The sequence below is a fragment of the Nesoenas mayeri genome, assembly GCF_963082525.1.
Source record: "Nesoenas mayeri genome assembly, chromosome: 1".
Taxonomy (NCBI): domain Eukaryota; kingdom Metazoa; phylum Chordata; class Aves; order Columbiformes; family Columbidae; genus Nesoenas; species Nesoenas mayeri.
In genome coordinates, this window is record NC_137541.1 from 210384306 (window position 1) to 210408588 (window position 24283).

Sequence of the window (24283 nt, forward strand, 5' to 3'; positions counted from 1 at the left end):
CTCTCCTCTTGATCTACTGGTTATCTCAAAGCCACAAAAGAATTGGGCTGAAACAAGCTCTGAGTAGAATCAGCAAGAACAAAGGATGAGGACACCTTAGGACAGCAAGGACTCTGCTCGCTCTCTGCCAGATTCACTTCTCAGTTGCAAACCAGGAGATTCAAGTCATTTTACATTCCACAACGAGGTAAATGTGTTGCATTGTGTTGGTCAAATGCCATGAAACACCCAGCCTGAATTAATCCTACTTACATTTCTACGCAAATATTTCTAAGGTGAAGAATTTTGTCCACTCAGGATGTGAACTACTTGAAGTTAGAAAACGTAACTTAAAGCCTTTGCATCATCCAGACACAAAACTGAATAAAAGGCAAAGTCTCTGTGAAAACTGATTCACACCTTTCAGAAAGAATAGCTACCAGATGGTAGCGACACTCTAATTGATCAAATTATTTATTGATCTTATTGATCATATATTATTCAGTGACTGAAGGATGGAGGCCTCATATCTGTCTTCATTAGTGGGTATTTTTTCTTAGGCAACGCTCCTATAATCCAAAAGGTAATTTATTAAAGGACAGGAGTAGGGCTGCTTATTTTTTTCATTCTATGGCCTATTTTAACTCTTTGATCTAAATAGTATGGATATAATTAATTTAACTGGCATGATTAATATATGGATATAAAAATACTTTGCACTTCTATAGCACTTCTTCCTTTAAAATTAAGGTAGCTTTTCAAGCATGACTTCCTACCACATCGTATGGAGAAAAAGAACGTATTCTATAGCAGAGTAAGGCCAACACAGAAGATTACATGACCTGCCTGAAGTCAACGGAATGAATCAGTGTTACAAAATGAATCTAGTCCAACTTCCAGTCTCGGATCTAATTGTATTTGTTTTGACAAGTACCTAAAAAGTAGATTTTTATTTCTGGACCCAAGAAAAAGAATTAAAACATGGATTAACTTCTTTTTTCCAGTTGATACAGTTGAAAAGGTCTTGGATCTTCAGAAAACCGGTGTCTTCCAGGTTGCCAATCACATTACTTTTGAAGATATTTACATACCTTTCAATCTCTAAAGATAAAACATATAGTCCTAAAGCATGGTCTGCATACCTGAGCCAGACAAGAAAAGTGACAGAACCGAATTCTTCAATTATTGTTAGATGAGAACATTAAGACATCCTTCACTATTTACTTATATCCATATTTAATGCCACATCCTCAAGTCATTATGTCTTAACAACAGGACACTTTGGGACAGAATTCTGCCAAACTTCCTTGAGTTTAGACCTCACCAATCAGCAATATGACCCGAGATTAACTCCAACTACCTGATTCCTGTTTGATCTGAATGGTGGGCTTGATGCCAGGAGGCAACTGAGATTGTTGTGGCTGCTGTTGAGCTACAGATGACGGCACCAACTGTTGTTGCTGCTGTTGTTGTTGTTGCTGCTGCTGTTGTTGTTGCTGCTGCTGCTGTTGAACCTGTTGTATTTGGTGCAGCTGCTGTTTGGGGGACTGCTGATGCTGTTTGGGAAACTGTGCTAAGATCTGAGTTGGATTCCCAACCAAACCTTTTGGGGAAGGTAGTCTGGTAGAGGCAACTTTAATTGCCGATGTAGACACACCTGTGAAAGAGTAAATGGTTTAAGATGGAATAGTGCAACTCGGAAGGAAAACATTACCATTTCTAAAATAATTTTACATTTAAACTGTCTTTACTAGTAATAAAAACCATAGATATACGTAAGTAAAAGACGCTCCCACGTAGCAGAAGTGCTCTGTTCAGAGGCAACGGGCTTTTATACAGATTTTCTATGTGGCAGCAGAATGGCAGTTAATGGAAAGACCACAATCCCAAGTCTACTTCCTGCACCTTTGGTAGTATAAACAAACTACAAATATTTCCAAAGCCTGACCTTTAAGCTTCAAGAAAGTAAAATATTGTAGTGAAAAGCCTAACTAGAAAAAGTTAGAGATACGAGGATGATAAATATCAAACCAACCAACATTAGAAGGGAGTATCTGCTACTAACCGCAACGCTATTTTAAAATAACGAATCAAGCAATAGTATATAATTTAGAAAACTGTGAAACACAGGTTTTTTGTGCTGATAGGTTTAAGTGATTGTACAAGTAATAAAGTGATTAAAGCAAGTTTGCAGTAAGATGAAAAGACGAAGTTCCCAAATAAATCCTAACCTGTCATTCTCTTACACAGTTGTCACAACATTTCCAGCAAAATTTGGCTTCATCTATAATTCTAAAGTGCACATCCTTAAGCATCAAAAGTCAAATACAAAGCCCATGTCTTATGAAGGCACTTCTTAACCAAGTCCCAGCTGTAGTGGAAAATGGCAAGAAAATCTCCCTTGTATCTCTACATTTACGGATGGCAGTGACAATGACAGAAATCATAATAAACTACTATTCTATCAACCTAAATAAGTAATCCTTTTCTCACTGCATCATCTAAGATGGTTTCTCCATTTCCTTGGTCGGCTGTTTTCATTCATGAATTTAACCTCCACATAAGAAGCAACAATCAGTTTATGTCACAAAACATTTCACCAGCATCTTCTGCAACGACACTTATAGCCATGAAAAAAACTGTTAGAGATATTCCACCTAAAGTATTTTAGAATTATAGTTTCTTCTGTGATCAAATCCAACTAAAAATCCACAACATGAAATTGTGCTGTAAGCCCTTGTGCTCTGTAGAGCAACATCTTCAGGATCTGATTAACAGAAGCAATATAGAAGCCAAAACACCTCCTCAGCCTTCATGTGGTCGACCAACTCTTTGTGGAATGGAGCAAGAATGGAAAATATGGACCAGGAAAAATTGCCATTTGATATTTGTTATTGTCAGGCACAGTATTTTTCCAGTGCTGGTCACTGAGGCCCTTTCATTCATCCGCATCTTCCCTTCCAAATGTTGCCTGTGGCTGTGGAGCTGAATCAGTCAAGTTGGCACACACAGTGGGAATTAAAGATCAGAAACCTAGGAATCTCAATCCAGGCCCACTCAGGTCTTAATTTTTAAGGACCTGGAAAAGGACATGCTGAAAAAATGCAAATAAAAAGGTGTAAACAGTTCTCTACCTTTCAGAATTGTCATCGAGATTAGTTACCACTAGAAATATGCTAAAGAATGGGTATGTCAAGCATAAGTTGTATTTTTATGTTGACTTTGCATGTTTTTGTAAATCAGGCTTTAAAAGAAGGAACCATCTTCAAATATTGGAAATGTTCCTTTTTCACACATCAGATAGAGTTGTTAAAGCCAGTGATTTTGAGGCTATAGTGTTTTAATGCTGCAAGTAAGATCTTGTTAAAATAAAAAGCTATGCCGCACCGTCTCAGCACATTCTCTTCAAGAAGAGGATGCCCATGTTTGTTGAAGAGGGAAAGAGTTCATCAAGAACTTTTGTGGAGTATCTTGGATTAGTTCTGTCACCTCTTCCACATCTCCTGCACTTTACTCATCATATGTAAATATAAAGTGCATTTTCCTCTACGCTATTCTCAAAATAAAGCCCGGTTCATCAGTGAAATAATATAATATTATGGCCATACCTTGTGCTACTGTTGACATAACCACGGATGGTGTTGATGATACCACAGCAGTCACAGCAACAGTATTTGCAGTACAGGAGGCAGTAGAACAGCTACTACTGCTGCTGCTGACCAAAGAGGACTGAGCAGCCGTGATAACCACCGGTTGCTTTTGAGTAGTTGAGGCAATGACTGACGTTGGGACAAGTTTCGTAACTGCTGCATAGTTGTGGGACTTTGAAAGGATGTTGGGTACAAAAGTTGAGCTTGGAGAGGTGGTTACTATTATCACCTGAAAGAAGAAAAAGAACAAGGAATTCATTTGTTCTTCGCATTCATTTAAAGGCATGAAATTGCAGTAATATATCTGTGTGTATTTAGTTTTAAGGATACATTTTTATTAAGACCATCTAAGAGTGTCTCATTCACATTTCCTAGAAACAACAAATTTCAATTAGTTTGAAGAAGTGGTGATAAACATTTTGTTAGACACCCTTCCCTTAGAAGGGCTGCTTTTTTTCTTTTGAGTAAAACAATTACTATCTAATTAAAGTAGAATTATTTCCTATCTGAAGGCAAACAGACAGGAATGAATTGCTTGGCTTCATTAAACTGGGCCAGGAAGCCTGAAGCCCATTTAAAATGCAACTAAAGGGATTTCAAGGAAGTTTTAAACACCATTCTCCCAAATCGAAATGGCAATGAGAGAACAGATTACTTTCTTTTTTTCTCTTTAACAATTAACAAGCAATTGCTGAGTCAGCAATGAGAAATATTTTTGATCCACAAGGCTGCAAACAATCAATATTTCATCTGTGAAAAACCTGTTTTAGGTTGAAAATAATTTCTGCTTTAATTAGTGCTCTCAATAACAAGAAATTCTGTCTCATCTGTCTGAAAACCATTTGTTTAAAGACAATAAACATTACCTTGAGTGCGAGCTGCAATTACAACACCATGAATCTGATTTGACATACAAAAGCACAGAATTCACTATAACATTGGACAAGGTCTGTTCTTATTCAACTGAGCCAGAAAATTAAGTATTTCTTAAGTATTGAATATTAAGGCTGTTTAAAGTAATTCCTTTTATTCTGCTTCTACGTGCTTCATTGTACTTACACACAGTTAAAATAGAAACACACAGCACAGAAATACAACATACTTCCAATTTACCACGCAAGAACATAGAGAAATTATTTTAATAATGCAAGTGCCCCAATAAAAAAAAAACCCCTCGTTTATTAAAAAACTTATTAATGATTTGATGCAACAAAAGCAGATAGAAAAAAGATGGTATAGAAAGAGCAAAGAAACCCTGGGTCAGCTCAAACCAAGTCTTACAGTGCTGCCCAAAGACTATTGAAACCTTGCCTGACAAAGAAAAAACATGATAATGGCACCAGAAATACACTTAAGTGACAGATTAAGGAGTAAGAAAGAAGGAGTTTATAATTACAGAAAAAATATATATAACCACATGGATGGAATAAAAGCAGCAATTTTCACCACCATGGCTACCCCTCTCTCTCCTTTCACCCCAGTCCTTAGTTTTATGGTCCCAATTATTTAGTTTTTAGCCTTTAATACCTCGATCTGGTGAAACACAAAATCTTATCACCTCCATCAGCTACAGCAGGGTGACCACAACTGAGCAGTGTCGGAAGGACAAGGTTTCTACATCTGCTGCTCTACCGCTTCATTGCATTCTGCAGGGAGAATGTGTCCTCTGCATCTCTCTTATTTTTGCCTTCTGCTCAACCTTGATTTAATTAAACACCTTTCCAAAATTGCTCTTAGGCTACAACCATGCAGATGAGCTGAACACGACACAGCTTGATTCTGCTACAAGAAAAGATCCTACGATGATGCGCCTCTGGGGTTTTATCCCATTTCTTAAATAGTCAGTTACAACCAGAAATACTTCCCAAGTGTTTGTATTTTAGGGCCAGCTTAATTGCACCTAGGATAATTAATTTAGGAATACAGCCAAACGACAACTTGCAGTTAAAAAAGGCAGATTATTCACATTAAACTTCCTATATAACACGTAGTGCAACAGGGCAAGTTTAGCATCTCAACTAAGTACAGATATGCAAGATGAATCTGGCGTAACCACAAATCCTGAACATCATTGTTCTTCATTGAAAGACAAGAGATAAAACCATCAGTCCAAGCTTATCACTTAATAAGACCTTATTTAATTGTGCGAAGAAAAATAAAAGCTTGTAAAGCATTACAGTCCAACAATGGCTGCTGTCCCGAGACTAAGTAGGTTTGGGTCTCTTTATTTCTTCTTTCAAAGTTAACACAGCAGAACAAAGTTTAGTGACTTTCATGTGCGAAGTATATTCTGAGAACAGAATTCTCAGGTAAAAGTTTAAAAGTATAAAAGCTCAAATCACAACAATGACGTTTTTGAGATACTCTTTTCTCATATATGTTGAAATGATGTAAGTAACGTCATCATGGGTACCAAAACTGCATCACATCTTTTACAGCAGAAAGGCTGCCTAATTTAAAAAAAAACAACACTTAAGTTGCTTTGTTGTTGTTGTTGATCGTAATTGTTAAGGTAAAAACTAATTCCTAACAAACACTGAAATTAGTCCTGTCACCTCTATTTTGAGAGGCATTAAATCCCAGTCTCTGAAGAAATAAAAGCATTAATCGCCAGAAGCTTCCCTCACTAGTTTCCTTCTGTGTCCCAGACAGAGGACTTGATTATAAGAGAATCCAGAAATTGGAGCTGTGACATTATTAGTTGTTACGACAAATCTTCCTCCAACCCACTAAAATGTCAAAACAATTCAGAAAGCTGGCATGCAGAAACGACGAATTTCATTCACATCCAACACCTTCACTCACATCCGACAGTGCTTGTTTAATATAGTACACTTCCAATTGGAGTGTAACAAGTCTGCCATTTAATTTAAAAGTACTAAAAGGGTTTTTTCCCCACCAAAATGATATAGTTACATATTTTGGCATACCTAAATCCAGCAAGAGTGCAGTGTGATGAGTTTCGATACAAACGCTACTACAGCTCTCTAACAAGACAAGCAATTATTTTTCCATCATTACAGATTAGCGAGAGTCAAATAATTCACTGCAAAGCAAACCCAAAAACTTCCATGTCAGAACAAGCAGAGGCACAACTGCACAAAGACTCTATCACTCCATTCTCTTCCTTTCAGAGATTTACTACACTCCATCGTCAACTACTATGATATAACACTCATAGTTACAACACTACAGACATTTAAGGCAAAAAAATTCTTCCTGCACAAAAGATGAGCCTACCAAGAACAACAGGATTGGCAAATTAAGCCCTATCGTCGATGTGGATTTGTGGCAATGAAAGCAGGACATTTTATTCGATGGTTTATGCTCATTCACAAATTTCTATTTGTGTATTTAGAGATGAAATTTGATTAAGGACACTGTTACAGAACAGTGAGTCAAATGAAAGCATCTGAAGTGGGAAAAGGGCAGAAAGCAAGTTCTTCATTGCACATCCCTTCAGTTTATCTTCCTTGGTTTTAGAGTTTCCAAAAATGAGGACACGGGAACTCTGCTAATCCAAACAGAGTCATAAAACAATTAAGAAGACTAACAGCACAAATACTGTGTGAAGGTTTGAGCTCAACAGTCAAACTCTCAGGGTTGAAAAAGAAAATGTCTGTTAGTGGCCAGGCTACCATCAGTTTGTTGGTATCAGGGCCAAATTATTTCCACGGACCATCCTTCTCCAAGTCTGCCTTAATAACCACAGCAAGAACAAGCTTGGTTTGGGCCAGTCATCTTTTTTTATATCATAACAACAAAAGAGCAGACACATCTGAAATGCATCCTAAAGTATGGAAAAGTTGTCATGCCATAGATCAGGCACGTAAGTATCTGAGTCGAATACAAAATTTCAGCATGGAAAAAGCTTCTCCACACAACTGCATTCTGGTGAAAGCTGGGCACATTGAGCTGAAATAATGCAACTGATTTTGACCACTATAACACTGTTAATGTAGAATGAGAAATGGCACACTAGTACTGAAAGGAAAATAAAGCCCCCCAGTCTTTGATCGGCTCCGAAAATAAGCTTTATAGATCGCAAAAAAAAGCTAGGCTCTAGACAAAAGGCTTGGCAAGGGAAAGCCCACGCCATCTCTCCTGGAATTCCACTACTGCAAAGAATCATTATAAATAAGGAAAATAGAAATAAGAAAGATTACCTTTGACCAATAGTTGTTACCATCTGAAGGCTGTTCAGTGGCCTATGTGATCCAGTTCTCAGTGGACTAGTGTCCATATCACAAAACCCAACACCACAAATGGTCCTAACTGGTAACCTTGTTGGCAGTCTCACCAGAGAGGCCAAGAATTGAATGAGCATGGAGACTGAATCCCCTCTCATCCCTAGAAGTGGTCCCTTCAGGTCAGGGTTGAGGCACATTGGTGGGGCAGTCTGGGGGAAGCCTGCACTCCCGCTGCCTGTGCTGTACCTGTTCTGTGGATAAAAAGAGGGCTTCAGTCTCCACGGCTGTCAATCCAGGTCCTTTCACACACAGGTGAACTAAATTCATACAAGAGTTTGGTTTTTCTCTTTGTTTTACAGAGGGATTACCTTATCCCAGGAGCAATCCTTAAAAAGAATACACCAACAAACCAGCCAGACAGTTCATCAAAAGTAAGAGTCAAACATCGCGTCTTATTCATTGATAAAAGCAGAATAAAGTAACATTTGGCAGCTTCCCCCACATACCTTCTGTGTTGTCGTGTTTGTTGTCTGTGTTGAGGGCTTAGTGAAGGTTATTTTCACAGGCGACATGTGTGGCGGTAAGGAGTTGGCAATGCTCTGCATGATATTACTCATCTTGGGGCTGCCACTTACAGGCACGGTGATAGTTTTAGTGACAGGAGTCACCGCCTTCGGGACTTCTTTCAGGAGAACGGGGGAAGAACTGGAAGAATTCGTTCGCCGTCTTTTGCGGGGCTTTTCGTCATCATCTGAGCAGCTGACACCTGGAAAAGAAGTACTTTTTCTATATTATATTTTCCCCAACTGCGGGTCTCGGTGTTTTCTAAAACACTATAAATTTGCTGAGATTTATACTCACTTTCAAATAAGATAAAAAGAAATAGAGGATAAATCACATCTTATGGTCACAACTAACCCACACCGTACAACAGGTGGTCTCGGTCCTTGATACAGACCACACTTACAGTGCCATAAAGCCAAGAAACAAAACCTCATAAAACACAAGTCGCTCAGTTACTGGGTTAATTTCATTCAGTTTAAGATATTAAAAGAACATTGGAGCCAATACAGGGATTTCATTCTGTCTCCAGAAGTTTGACTAATGAGATTATATACACAAGGGGACTGGACAATGTCATGCACATTCCAGTTTAAAATTTTAAACTACAGTGTTGTTGTTGCTGGTTTTGTTTAAAGCCGCTGGACTACTGAAGTTTATCCTCCTGTAGTCTTGTCTGATTTCAATTTTCGTACCTACTTTAATGCCATCATTAAAACACCTTTTTCCCTTTCACCTCAATACAGCATTGAGATCCTTTTTGTTTTTAATTACATACTTTAACTATGAAGGTCAAACCTCACTTTATCAGCTTCTGTCTTGTTTGGTGCATATATATATATATACATACACACAGATATAAAACAGCGCCTAACACACAATAATGAAAAACAGAGTCCGGTATCAAAGGACTTCATTCTTCCTCACAATCATCTACTGTACACATATAGTGTGCTGCAATATTCAGGATAATAGTGTGATCAATGGAACTTAAATCCATATGAAACTTCCCAAAGCAGACAACAGGTTCATAAATTGGTATACATTACACAAAGATGCAGTTTAATAACTGAAAATTTCTTATAGCTATTGGGCAGCATTTAGGTTTACCAATTAGCCAGTGTTTTTTTAAAATATGGAGATAAGCCAAAACGACACAGTCTCCCCTATGCAAAACAAGACCAAGTGTCTTGTTCCGTTTGCCTGGAGCTTAAAGACAAAAAAATGCTGTCATGACAAGAAACAGTCTTGCTGGTAACCCAAGCAAACTTGGTTGGCAATCTCTAATTAGGGTTAAGATCTAATTAGTCTCTAATTAAAATATTCTGACATTCAAAAAGTGAAGATGCAGGAATTAACATGGACAAGAAAGTGCCCAGTAGAACAGCAAGTGATTTCTGAAAAATGGGATTCCTTCTTATCACGAGTATCAGCTCATTCAGAATGCTGACAAAGATGGAAAAACGAGCTAGAGAAGAGAAGTAAAGACTATTTTTTAAGTTTGCTTTGAAGCCCAAAAAATAGTTTGAGGTGGCTGTAACAGTACAGATGATGCATGGATTTACGAGCCCGGATTTCAAAGCTCTAATCAAGAATTCACTTTATGGCCCTGCACAAGCCTAGTGGTGATATCCATCTATAAAGCAAAGACTTGGTTCCATGACTTCAAGGTCTATCATGAACAGGCTTTTAAGTATTACTCTGAGTACACTACGCAGATTGATAACTGTGAGGTCACTCATCACACTGAAAATGTATAGGAATTTCAGAATCCATTCCAAGCAAGAAAACACATGCAGCTAAGATGCTAGGACACAGCTGTTATTTTGGTGGGTCACCAAGAAACACTGCAGAGAAAGATATTTATTTGTGGTCCTCATCCACAAAAAAAATAAACAACACACCACCGATTAAACTAGCAACACATTATTTTATGCTAAATACAGCTCACTGCATCTCCTGTTTCCACAGATGAGGTTTTCAAGAATGTTATTCCTATAATTTAATGTTAGAAACTGCGTTTGCAGAAGGTTTTCCACATGCGTTCAACTAAAAGTTAACGCAGCTCAACTACAACTCACGCTTGGTGAGCAAGGGAGCAGAGGCACGGAGAGGTTAACGGCTCCATCAGCCTGTGGCTTGGACAAGGTCACACAACAGATCAGCAGCAAAGTCATGAATCTAACTCAGGTCCCCCAAGTTTGCTCTTAAGCAGGTTTGTTAAAACTAACATGACTGATACAATACACTCTGAAAGACACTTTTCCTTACAAAACAAAAAACGAACAAAATGAAGCATGTGAAGTGGGGGAAAAAATAAAATCTAGGGATGGGCAGAATAAAAACGAGAACCTTTCATCCTCCTCCATTGTGTGTCTAGACTGGTTTTATACTCATTACCAAGTAATAATTCAAGAGAGGTTGAAATTAAATTTTTAAGAGGTTAAGAACATTTTCCCCCTGAATCTTTAAACTAAAGAGGAGTGATTAGTGCATTAAATCAGAAAAATGAAAAATCTTAATGGGTTCCATGGGTTGATATAGCCATTAAAGATGGTGGTTTACAGGTAATATTACATTAAAGTAATATGTGACATTTCTGACTAGCTAAAAGTTTATACAAACAGGCACATAAGTCAAAAAGATTAAAATAATTCTTTAAATATTAAATGTATGCAAGGCAAGCATAAAAATAGCTCTTATCAACTTTACTATTAATCTTTGTCACCCGCATTTTGACAGGCATCAAATAAGGACAAAAGGAAAGATTTTTAATTATTAGTTAAATAAAACTACCTTTGATGAGCTAGACACACGTATGAGGATATACTCTGCTTTTAGAACTACCTGATTTATTAGCCAAAGAAAGAGATGGGGAGGGACAAGAAAAATGACTGTTTCTAGACGTTACACCCTGGATTTACAAATTTAAATAAATGAAAATGGGTATCTGGTGGGATTTTGTATGGAGTTTTCACAGTTGCCCAGGAATGCAATGTCACTAAGATTCGCTTCCAAATAAATCACAAAATGCGCCAACATAGTTAATGTAAGCATATAAATGCTTGCCAAACTACTGTATTCTAAAAATGTACTGGCCAACTGTGGAAGTGCAAAGGAAGGACCTTTTCTAACCCAAATAAGTGACTCCTATGCATATTTAAGCATAAAGAGGAGGTAAGTCCTCTGCAGAAGCAACCAGCAGAGCCACCTTAAAAACAATTTCTGAGCAAGATGGATTAGAAATCCACTGATACACAGCAATTCCTATATTTTATTTTCAAAATACTTCTCACTGGTGTTGTCCCTTGTCATTGCCGTTCCCTGCAGCATATTACAGTGAGTGGGTTTATCCTGAAGGCAATTTCTTTAAAAAAAGGGAAGCAATACATTCATTCTTCAGATTAAATGAAGCCATAAAGGCACTAAATGACTTGCCCAAGGTCAGAGTGTTTAACTTAGTCCATGCTTCAGCCACGAAACTCTCCCTTTCTTTCCCTTTTGTTAATCAGTTGCTAGTATCACTTACTTTTGACGTAAACAGTACTTCCACTTGGCAAGACGACTACATTGGAGGCTGGACTGGCGGGTCTGGGGGACTTCACTGTCGCTACACTGCCACTTGGAACAGGGGTAGATGTTGGGGTTGAAGTGGTACTTGTGTAGGAATAGCAAACCACCACTGAAGAGGAGAAAAGACACCTTCCGTATAACTGAAGCGCAGAATCCCATTATTCTATCACTATTTTAACAGCTGAAATGGAAGTCAAAGACTTCTCAGGTCATTAGCCACGTCTTTGCCTTTGCAGTCCTGTTACTGTTGAACAGTCCCCAGTTTGACTTAAGCGCGGTCTTGGAATTAACAGCCTCAAAAGACAATATAGAAATCTCATTTCCCCTCCTCCCATCGCCAGAAATCTGTGCTGTCGATTCTAGATTTTTTTTTTATATGTATTAATCTGATGTTGTATTTTACGATTGGTTATTTGTCTTTTTAGCATTAAATATTTTGATCTTTTTCCTTTTCAGAAAATGACCACATCCAGACAGGCAACTGATAGAAAAATCACTAGTGCCTCTCCTCAACAGTACATCAGCTGAAGAACCAAAATACTCCTTCCGTAATGATCAACTCATTTTGCTAATCAGCTTTTTTTAAACCCTTGCTCATAAGTAATATTGCAATAATCCAATATTTCTCACCAAACGGGAATAAAACAGCCCATTTCAACAAGTGTCACACATTCTCCAGTTGCATGAAGTGTAACTCGAACCTATTCAGCCAAGCTAAATGGAATGTGTACTAACATTACTTAAAAGGCACAGGGAAAGCAGAAAGTAGCTTTTAATTTGTTAATTTGGTATGTTTAATGTGAAGTAAAAAGAAAAAAAAAAAAAGGAAACCAACAAAATTTAATTTTCTTGACCTTCACCAAAACTTACTTATGTTTTTTAAGTGTTATGAAACACCTTCCATCACTTACAGAACTTTACAAAATCTTAAGCCATTGATCCAAGTTTTTAGAGTTTACAGAATCACAGAATGTCAGGGATTGGAAGGGACCTGGAAAGCTCATCCAGTGCAATCCCCCCATGGAGCAGGAACACCCAGATGAGGTTACACAGGAAGGTGTCCAGGCGGGTTGGAATGTCTGTAGAGAAGGAGACTCCACAACCTCCCTGGGCAGCCTGGGCCAGGCTCTGACACCCTCACTGGGAAGAAGCTTCTTCTCAAATTTAAGTGGAACCTTTTGTGTTCCAGTTTGAACCCATTACCCCTTGTCCTATCATTGGTTGTCACCCTGAAGAGCCTGGCTCCATCCTCCTGACACTCACCCTTTACATATTTGTAAACATTAATGAGGTCACCCCTCAGTCTCCTCTTGTCCAGCTCCAGAGCCCCAGCTCCCTCAGCCTTTCCTCACACGGGAGATGCTCCACTCCCTTCAGCATCTTTGTTGCCCTGCACTGGACTCTCTCCAGCAGTTCCCTGTCCTGCTGGAACTGAGGGGCCACAACTCGACACAAGATTCCAGGTGTGGTCTCCCCAAGGCAGAGTAGAGGGGAAGGAGAACCTCTCTGACCTACTGACCACCCCCCTTCTCATCCACCCCAGGTACCATTGGCCTTCCTGGCCACAAGGGCCCAGTTCTGGCTCATGGTCATCCTGCTGTCCAGCAGGACCCCCAAGTCCCTTTCTCCTACGCTGCTCTCCAACAGGTCATTCCCCAGCTTATACTGGAACCTGGAATCTAAGATAACAACTTATACTGTGACATTATTTTGATATTCCCATCGATTGCAGTAGAATCCCGGCATTCTCTCACCTTCTTTGTTTCCAGTTTCTGCAGGAACTGGCAGAGACGCGTTGTGCTGAACAGCTGCATTGGCGACAGCATTGGCGGTAACAGTAAAAGCTGTTTGTGGAACAAGTCGCGGCATCAGCGGCACCAGTCGACGACCTTCTATAGACCATTCGGAGGAGCTATTTGGTCCAGACATACTAAATAGAAATGAAGGTTCTGTAAGTACACTGCCAAGTTTCCAAAATACTCAGTGCTCTCATTCAAACACCTTTTTTCAACAGCCAAAGTCTAAAAGACACTTTCTAAAGGTATTCTAGAGAAATAATCCTGAACCTTATTCATTTCATGAAAGCCCTTACATTTTTCCCACCTGATACAGAAATCCTCCCACGGAAAACTTAAGAGTTGCTGCTTCTTTTGCTGATTGATTTTGCAGAGCCCTTAAAAGTCCAGAGGTCTGTGAATGTTGTGTTCAAAACCCCCTTATTAATTAGCTACTATTCAGGTAGAGTGGCTACACACTCTGCTTCTGGATGACAAAAATACCTACACATCCAACATAAGACTACTCAAATTGGTTATACTACAGGGAAAAACCCTTGGGTTCTGAAGCAAATCTTGTTCTACCTGAAAAGTTTCTTCAACTTATTAAATTAGACCCAAACAAGGTAACAGAACATTATATGATTTAAATACGCCTTGTGCATCTTCCTCAACAGAAACCAGCCTGCTGCTCTCATTGTCTCTTAACCTTAGTACTCACACACTGACTAGAATGTTTCCAAAAAAGGCTGTTCTTATCTAGATGGAGAAGTGTTTCTGGTTATGACTGGTTTACATAAACCATTTGTCAAATCAGCAAAACCAAAAAGGCGAATTATTTTTCAATGCTGTTATGTTCTTAAGCAAATCAACCCATTCAATGTATTAATATATTCTGAAAAAACAACTCCTCACATGAACTATTACAAGCAGTTTGCAGCAAAAGCTACCACAAATTAGTTCGTAAAATGCAGAGTATCTGCTCTGTTGTTAAATCCTGATACGCTTCAGCGTTCTTCATACGTATTCATATAGTGTAAGCAGAGCTACATCAGCCGAGGTAAAAATACATCTTTAAAATCAAAAATAAGACTACAAATGTTGCGTACAGCAAAGCTGGCAAAGTCGGCTTTCCTAATGAGTTAGAGAATTATTTAAGTCAAATACTATATTATCAACCATCACTTACAAAGAGTTATCACAGGAAAAATAAAGAGACGCAGCACTTCACAATTGCACCTTGTCTGGATTATAACATTTCAGCCGTTTGAAGTTCAACACCTCAGGACAAACTTTATGCTTCTTCTGTAAAATGCTAAAAACAGAACTACTACTTAAAAAGGAAACTTGATTTAAGAGAAGAATCCTGATTTGAAAATTAAATACTTGGTTTTCATTATTTTTTCCCCTTTCTTTAAAGAAGTGTAAGGAACTCGGTGGTTTTTCTTCAGTAAACAGCCTCTTTCTAACTCTTTAAACTTGAACATTAAAGCATTAAAATGGTAAATAGCCTTCTGCAGCACTAAAACAGCATGCTGATTTTGGAAGGACAATTGCCAACTCCTATTTGTACGATTTCCTTCCTTTTTCTCCTTATGACACCTAAGTAATCAAACTTCAAAATCTACGGTTGTAACACAGATAAAGGAAAAAAAAATACAGACAACTTGCCATCCAGCTCTGTTTAAAGACAGTTCTTAACATTAAGGCTGTTAAGTATTTATCGAAAATAAGTAAGCACTTGCCCTCTTGCTCCTCTCCACCTCTCAACATCGTGTGGAGCTTGTGAAAGGGAACGCAAGGAGGAACCAGCCCCGTTGATGTCAGCACAGCAGCTGCATCAAGCACAGAACAGTGGAACTGATGTCATCAGTTATCTTGCTGCAGTTTCTCTACTCTAACATTTTTCCCCCGGCTCTGTGCTGACACACTGTTTTCCACTAATCTCAGCCACCTCTTTCCCTCCCTTTGTCTTTCTACATGGTTAAGTCCCTCCTCACATAACCTCTCCAAATGGATTTAAACAAAATTAAAGGTGAAATAAACAATAATAAAGCAAACATCTCTATCCGGCTCATGGATTTCTCTATTTTCTCCGCTTTCTGTTCTGGACTATCTTAGAGAAAGCTCATCCTGACAAAAGACTGTTTCTTATATTGTACTTGTAAAAGGAATGAGATGCCTTCAGATCCAAAATGCAACAGTATTAAATAACTGTTTCTAGTTCCAGGATGTAAATCTGATACAGTCATTCCTTCATCCACACACTGTTTTAACCACTATTCTTTAAACCAGCATCAATCTTCCAAGTTCTGCTGCTCAGTTAAAATATAATGGATTTTCCAAAGAGCACCTTTGGAAATCACACAGAAAATGGCCTGTAACTTACTTGTGTGCAATAGTCGTTAGTCGTTCATCATTTACTGCTCTCCGAACTTCAGCGCGATGTCGCTCTGTTGAAATACTATTAAAAAAACCCAGCAATATATTTTAGTCAGAGGGTGACACGAACATTTATCTAAAACTTCTAACTAAAATTAAACTTATGAATAATCTACTCAAGAGACAAAAGGGAACGGGCATTTACATTTAGGAGATTGTCACTTAACTTCTGCTGTCACGGTGAGGAAGAATTAATGTATTATTGTCCTAAAATATTAGTGAAGAATAAAAAGAACATTGTATTTCATAGGGTACCCCTACAAAACAGCTAGAATCCAATCTCCTACTGAGAGCAATAAATTTAATGCCTATGGTAGGAAAACTTGCACAGAATGTGCAGCGTTCTTTCTTCATGTAACTTGGGGCCAAAGACCTTGAAGTCGTATCTTGACAGAACTCCAAGCTAGTGCACACAATTGAACCAGCTGCAATCCTTTTAACACTCAGTATCTCACAAAACACCAACAACGATTCAACCACTAAAGCACAGTTGTTTTTCCTTATTAAAAACTCAAAGCAGAATAGGAATTAAACCTCCACAAGGCAGAGAATTACTTCCATAAATTAAGATGTGCTTGGTGATACTAGCGACAGAAAAAGAACGCGATACCTTAAAAGAAAACAGGTCATCGGTTCTTATTTTAAAAAGGACAGTTACCTAAGCACTTTAGAGAGTTCTCCAAGAAGATCCTTCTTCTCTTTCGTAAGGTCTCCCTGCGCACGTAAGGCACTGATGACACCTGCGTACGCCTCCAATTCTGAAGAATTAAAGCAAATAGTATTTCTATTTAACACTCACCGCAAATGGGGAAAAAAAGAAAGAAAAGTTATTTTCGCTATTACTGACAGTATTTTATTAATTTTGAAAACCATTAAAAGGAACACGTCTTTCAATTATTCAGTGCTTTTCAAGAGACTGATGATTTAGAGCTCTCTCAGTCAATTACTCTGCAGCGTACAGCTTTTCTACGAAACAACTGTATCATCACAGAGGATTATCTAGTTTATAAACCAAACCAAATATTTCAGGCTCTCTCTGAGCTGACAGTTCAGCCAGAATGCTTGAAGAAACAGTCCCCAAATTTGGAGAGTAGCTCAGAACTCTCTAGAAGGAAGAGAAGAAAATCTTTAACACGTATCATTGTTAGAAGTTCCACAGAGAAGCTTGGCTTGAAAAAGTAATACACTATCAAAAGAACAACTAATTTTTTCCATAATGCCTTCCTTTAATTAGCATGGAGAACATAATCTCTAGTTTGTTAAATACGATCATCATAATCTTTTATGCCCATTTACTTGATATGTACAACTGCTTGAGTCTGAAAAGAATGCAACGCACTGAACTAAACCTGCTCAACACAAAAGAAACAATCCGGTTATTCTTAAATGTAGAGCCAGCATGAAGATTAATTCACAAAAATACAACTCTGATTTACCAAAATTTATAATTCCAGGTGACCTATGTAAATATCAGTCCACTGATGTTTTTAAAAAAATAGAATAGCTAAAGATTGCTGAACATTCTGAATTTTGTCCTACTCAGCAGTAAGAAAACACATCTCATACAAATAATGGAGTCTGCTAATTTGTCCCCAAATGACTAGCTATTCCAAGCTTAGCACGGTTTAAGGAAACATTACTGAAATTCCTGCTTTAAGCCACAAATATAGATCTTTTTTTCCCAATACTTACATAGGTGTCTTTCATTCGACACCCCCATTTCAGTGGTCAACCCAATCCCATCCCCTAACAGTTAACCAAAAGCGAGAATCAAAGGGGCAGACCAAAACCTAACACCTCTGAAGTTTGCTGCAAAAGAAAGACTGATGCTATTCTGAAAAGCCTGCAGGATTCCAAAGAGCTAATTTACAAATCAAATCAAGGAACTAGGTTCAAAAGAAGTCCTGCTCTCCTGTCCTGATTAAGCAGACAACACAGAAAGCAGAGTCGCTTTGGTTAACTCTGCAGCCTGCACAAGGATGCTGAGTGACCTACAGAAGCGTTTGCAGCTTCAGTTATAAAACATTCACTAATTAAAGCAACGGTTATTACTAATATCAACATTTATTTAGACAACCACGTTACAGTATTTAAGATACTAATTATTTTTTTCTGTTAACAACATAAAGTAATTCTTAGATACAACCATATAATTATTTAGCAAGGATAGTTGTTTTTTTCTTTCTGCATTTTTAATAGCGATCCTCTACACTAAGGCTTTAAAAAAAGGCACATTCCAGCCTTCTGGAAGCTAGCAAAGATAACAGAATAGCTTTAACCAGCTTCCTCACCCTTATGTCTACATAGCAATCAGTAACTGGTGCGCCCTCTTTCCAACACAAAACACATCAAACGGCCTAAACAGATTTCACAAATAAATATAATTATTTCAAGCATAACGTGCATCATCCCCTATTTCAGTTACAAACCATGAACACCGCAGAAAAACACCGGGTATTGCCAATTTCTCACCTGCACCACCGCATCTCACCCATGTCGGACAATCCCGCTGTTGCGGTCAAAAATAAGCAGTTGGGCTGAGAGCTGGAAAAAGTGGGACCTTCTAAAGCAGATTAAGATTGCAGGATATGACCATTAAAGAGCTATTTGCTCCCACTGCCCCTGCTCCTTCCCCCTCTAACCTTGTGAAGCGTCTATTTAAACTGAGAGCTTCCCTACCCTAGAGAGACAGGGCTCTGCTCCTCTGTTAGGCTGGCAGGGCCCTCTTGTGGGGACACAGCTCATGCCAGCAAAAAAAAAGAAAGAAAACACTACTTATTTAATTTTTTTCTTTCCTGTCAGCCTAGGTTATGTCATTGAAGGAGGTGCAGCTGCAGTTCTGTTTGGCTCAGCTGCACCAGCGAGGCTGTGCCAGCACAGCACCGTCAGCTGGGCTAGAAGTTGGTTGTTTTGGTTATTTTTCCACGCTCCCAGCCAGTGGAGCTGCGTTAACAAAATTTAGTAGCGTAGATCCGGTCCAAGTCTTTTTGCATCCTGTACTTTCTCCTGGTTTTCGTGCTTCTTGAGCCTCGCTTAAACCTAGGGCTGTCGCCTTAATGGATGTACAGCTTCCAGTGTCACATGTAACAGCCGCATCACTGTCTGTTTGAACAGAAAGCAAATCCCAGATTCCAAAGGAATGAAAAAAAAAATAGGGCAAAGCGAGGGAAAATAAATCCTCAACTCTCAGAAAAGAAAGTGGATGGCTTCATAATGAACGAGAACCTTGGCACAGTTAAGAAGTGCAGCACGTCATTTAACATTCGGGTAAAATGAGAACTAGAAAAAGCTGTGACTTGACCGTCAGAGGAAGTTAGAGGCAGTCTCAGCTTTCCTCCTGACATAATTTCTTAGATTATGCTCCTCAGAAGTTTGAAAAGAAATTTAAGGTGGTTTTTTTTCCCTCTTCTAATACTACACATCATTTAACCAGCCAAACAGCTAAACTAAAAAATAAATACAGCTCTAAGAACCCAAAAACCACCAGGCAGGATCAGATCAAACGTCTAACAAAGGATTCTCTCTCCTGTGGTAGCCAGAAGTGGATGCAAGCAAATAGTTTTATTACCTTCCAAAATGCAAAAGTGTGTCTCCTTGTACACATGTATTTATAAGGATGGAGCACAAATAAAATCTCCCACTATAAGGCTTTTGGGCAGGAGTCTTGGATATTGCAAGACATTCGAAACAATGCAAAAAGCTCCTACTGTTGTGACAGTTAAAAGAGAACACTGTTGCCACATTTCCCTGATAATCTGTGCAACTGCAAATCACAAACTATCACTTCTTTTTTTTGTCTCCTGTTTCAAGTCTTCATGATAGTATCTTTACAACTTAAACTGAGTTCCACAGTGCCAGTTAAATCAGGGTTGTATGATTTTGTTTTTGGTACAAAAAGGCCTCAAACACAGAACTGAAAAACAAACACTCTCCTCTCCACAGAGTATCCTGTTGCATGTTAATAATCGTAAAAAGAACAGCAATGCAACACTGCGACATCAAGGCAGAGATGGACTGGTGCATCCATGAAGGATTCGACCAAAACCAATTCTTTTCTATTCATTTTGCCCAGGCAGAGAGCATCTGCTAAACATCACTTCAAACCAGCGCTGTCAAACCAATGACACATGCAAAGCACAAAAAAATGACTCGTAAGTTGCCTGTAGACATATTGAAGTATTTCACGGAAGCAGCAGGCAGGCGAATCTTAAAAGGGCGAACATACAGACCCGCAAATTGTATCTTACTGTACCCAGTTTGCGAAGGATCCTCTTGCACTCATCTCTGCTGAGATCCAGAAGAGTTGGCCACACCACGGGCATCTTTCCCTCGCGTCTGCGCTCCCACAGAGCTCAGCCTCGCTGGAAAAAAGGAATATAAATGCAGTAAGCACAAGCACAATTCGTTTATTAATGAATGCAAAACTCTCCTCAGCCTGCTCATAACTCCGCCAACATGTTCACTCCCAGACCCTGTAATGGGGCTTTGCATGCAGGAATCCAGCAGTTTCACAAGGGCACGGGCTCCCTATATTCTCTTACTCAAACCCATCGCCCAAACCTTTTTATTGAGTATCTTATAGGCTTCTTTCCACACTGGAACGCTCCATGAATTGATGCTGGAGTCTCCTCCCTCTCCTTTATGCACAGAGCACCTATTTATAAGAACTTCTTCCCAGCTCACCACTCGCACCCACTTCCCCCCCCCCCAACCCCATGGAACGCATTTAGCGCCAGCCTGTTGTATGACAGAACGCCGAAATGAATAAATAAATAAACAAATACATTTTTTAAAGCGAGAATTTGCTTTACTCGTACCAACACTCACCCAAAAAATAAATAAATAAAATGAAATCATAAAACACGGGAACACCCCATCGCCCCAGGGAACGCATTTAGCGCCGGCCTGTTGTATGACAGAATGCCAAAATGATTAAATAAATGAATAAAATTTAAAGCGTGAAAATTTGCTTTACGCATACCAACACTCACAAAAAAAATAATAACAATAATAATAATTAAAAAGCAAAACAAAACACAGGAGCACCCCCCTCGCCCGATCAATGCATTTATCACCAGCCTGTTGTATGACACAACGCCAAAATTAATAAATAAATTAATTAATTTTTAAAAGTGAAAATTTGCTTTACGCGTATCCAACACTCACCAAAAAAAAAAAAAAAAAAACCCAAAAAACCCAACAAACAAACAAATAAAAAAAAAACAAACACGGGAACACCGCCTCGCCCGATCGCATCTCGGCGAGATGCCGGGGGTGGCGGGGAAGGAGGGCGCATCTCCAATAAAGGAAAAAAACCACATATAGATATATATATATATATAAAAGAGGAGCCGGAGGAGAGCGGGACGAGCCGGTTGGTGCCGGGGAGGGGGTGGGGGGATGGGGAACAAAAGCCCCGGCGCCGCCGCACGTTCCTGGAGGGGGGGAAAGGAGGGAAAGCGGGAGAATCTCCCCCAGGGGCGCCCGGGGGCGGCCGCCACCCGCCGACTCCTCGGCGCTGGGTACCCGGTGGCCGCCCCCGATGTCGAGAGGGAGGGGAAGAAGGAGCGGGGCGGCGGCTGCTGCTTCCCCGCTGCCCGCGGGGCCGTGAGGGGGCGGCGGGTCCCGCCGTCCGGTGAACGGGAACTGCCCCCTTCCCCGAGGAGGGGGGGAAAGCGCACCGCGGAGGGGCAGCGGAGGCTGCCAGGGAGCGGGACCCACCTGCCCGGCCGTGCCCGGCACATCGAAAGACCCCTCGGCGACCACGGCCCCTCCTCTCCCCTCCCGGTGCCGCTCTCGGGTTTGTTTGGTGGTGGCGGCGGCGGCAGCGCTTCCCCGGGCAAAGATGGCGGCGGGGCGCACTGCGCATGCGCGCGCGCCGCGGGGCACGCCGGGTGTTGTAGTCCCTGCCACCACCCTTCGCCAGCGAGGAGATGGAAGAAGCGGGTGGCAAGATGGCGCGGGGTGAGCGCGTTGCGCATGCGCGGCCGCGCAGGGTGTACCTGGGAGTTGTAGTTCTCTCGGCGTTTGTCGACGCGGTGGGAAGCGGCGCCGGCCGTCCCGCCATGGCCCGGCGGGCGGGTACGGGCAGCGACTGGGGTCAAAAAGCCCCGCCCGCGTTGCGCGCTGTGTAAAATACCTCCGATCTCGGCGTGTTTTAAACGCGTCCCCCACACCCCTAAACTTTAAGCCATTAACATCTGACCGCCGCTTCTACAACGAAATCTGAGCGGGTTAACATCAGCCCTGACGTCATTTGGCCGTTTCCAGCTTTTCTGGCTGCAAAGCGGCCGCGGTTACGCGCGGGGCTGCGGTCACCGCGCTGCCGTGCGAGCAAAAAGGCCATAAAATCCACACCCTAAAACCACATTCACAGCCGCTTCGGGGTGTTTTTGCTCCCTGCGGTAATTCTTGGGGGAGCGGAGCAACCACCTGCTCCAAAACGCCGTAAGCGCTGGTTTCAGAGCCACGGCCTGGCAGTTATTTTATATATAACAGCAATTACAACTTCTTTTGTTTTTTTTCCCTGCAGATTTCTAAGAATGGCAATAAATTGTATCATTTCTAAAAGGCCGTAGATCTGACTAGAGATAGAAAACACCTCTGAGGTGCAGCCGGAGCTTAAAAACAATCCACCCGTGGCCGCGTGTTGCTGCGAGAAAGCAAACAAAAATCATCTATAAAACCATTTTTGAGGAAAATCAGACGAAAACCCCTTCAGGATGAGCGTTTGCTGTCGGGTCTCCACCTCACAACGCTTCGTTTTTGCTGCGGGCGCTTATTTTCCACGCTTCGTCTTGCACGCTTTTCTGATTCCGCAAACAGGCCCCCCCGGGGGGACGGGAGGTTTGATGAAGAGGAGGGAAGGGCTCCTCCTCATTCCGCTTTATCCTATAAAATCCTATTGTATAGTTTGGGTTCAGAGTGCTGGAAACAGCTGGATGTTTGCTGAGGTGAAGATGAGGCGATTGGATGGTGTGCGTTGAACCGTAACACCTATTTCCACATCTTTATTTATTTCATTTTCCCACCTAACTACAGATAAATTGTTTCTTCCCCGTGATCATTAATGAACGTTTTTCTCGCTTGTGATTTCCTATTGTTCTTCACAGCAGCATAAACCTCAAGTACTTGAGAACAATTATGCTGAACAGTACAGGAGAACTAGAACAATTTTCCTTTAATGCCTTCTTAAACAAGAATAAGCTGAAGGCAAGTAGCATTATATCTGCATAATATTACCTAATAAAAATAAATGTCCTCAGCTTTGTACAAAACTGAGGAAGATGAAAAGCAGTTCAGCGTCAGGAGTTGCAGTTTTCCTTTGCAGGTCGGAGACACCACAGCAAACAGATCGGAAAATGTGGCTTTTAGGTGGATTACCCTGGTCAATGGGAACAGGCAGGACAGTGTCACTGCTTAGCAGAATAAAATAAGCTTTTTGTGAGGTTTATTCATCAGTTTTAACCCTGATGCTCTAGCAGAGTATGGGTTTTATTGCGTCTGAAGTGTTTAACATCTGGCCCTTACATTTGCAAAATAAATCACTGTGCGAGCAAAGAAACCATCAAAACTTCTTAAGAAAATGCATCTACCAAGGTGTGGATTTTAGCTGAATGTGTTCTTGGAGTTCGTGGGTTTATTAATGCACTTTATTCTCATACTCTGCTCTCAATCTCTGCTAAGAAGGCAGCTCGGGGCGAGCACAAATACATTTTCTTAGCTCTGCTCAGCAGTGATATTCGTTAAACTTAATTAGATCAGTTTGGTGGGGTTTTTTGGACCTTTTTTGTTTGGTTGGTTGTTTTTTTGTTTTTTTCCAAAAGTGGATGAAACTAGCCAATGGGATCAAAAGGTATTATGGGCAAGGTGGACAGACATGCATTGACACTCACATATGTGCATATGTATATACTCAATACATATACGCTTAATTTCCTTCAGCACACGCAACAGAAAAGAGGCGAATAATAAAAAAATGAGCCAGTTACGTATGAAGTACCTGAAGCTGCAACTGGTCCAGAAAACCTGAAGGCCAAATTCTGAATGTAGTTATGGCAGTAACATCTCCATTTAGTTCAGATTAACCTACAATCATTTCTTTATTACCCAT

At 40.3% G+C, this 24283-nt stretch overlaps 1 protein-coding gene across 6 annotated transcripts in view; it reads right to left on the reverse strand.

Annotated features, from left to right (window-relative positions):
- Positions 1-22011, reverse strand: part of EMSY (EMSY transcriptional repressor, BRCA2 interacting) — a 40558-nt gene extending 18547 nt beyond the window's left edge. For 5 of the 6 annotated variants that reach the window (XM_080339895.1, XM_080339892.1, XM_080339893.1 and 2 more), the window contains exons 1-9: positions 21892-22011; positions 20423-20531; positions 16829-16928; positions 16118-16192; positions 13708-13883; positions 11910-12062; positions 8326-8585; positions 3588-3858; positions 1340-1636 (exon numbers count right to left, since the gene is read on the reverse strand). In XM_080339895.1, coding sequence (XP_080196021.1) covers positions 1340-1636; positions 3588-3858; positions 8326-8585; positions 11910-12062; positions 13708-13883; positions 16118-16192; positions 16829-16928; positions 20423-20492 — 1402 coding nt within the window. In that variant the 5' untranslated portion in view covers positions 20493-20531; positions 21892-22011. The remainder of the gene's footprint in view (positions 1-1339; positions 1637-3587; positions 3859-8325; positions 8586-11909; positions 12063-13707; positions 13884-16117; positions 16193-16828; positions 16929-20422; positions 20532-21891) is intronic. The other variant, XM_080339894.1, reaches the window with a different exon arrangement.
- Positions 22012-24283: the final 2272 nt, after the last annotated feature.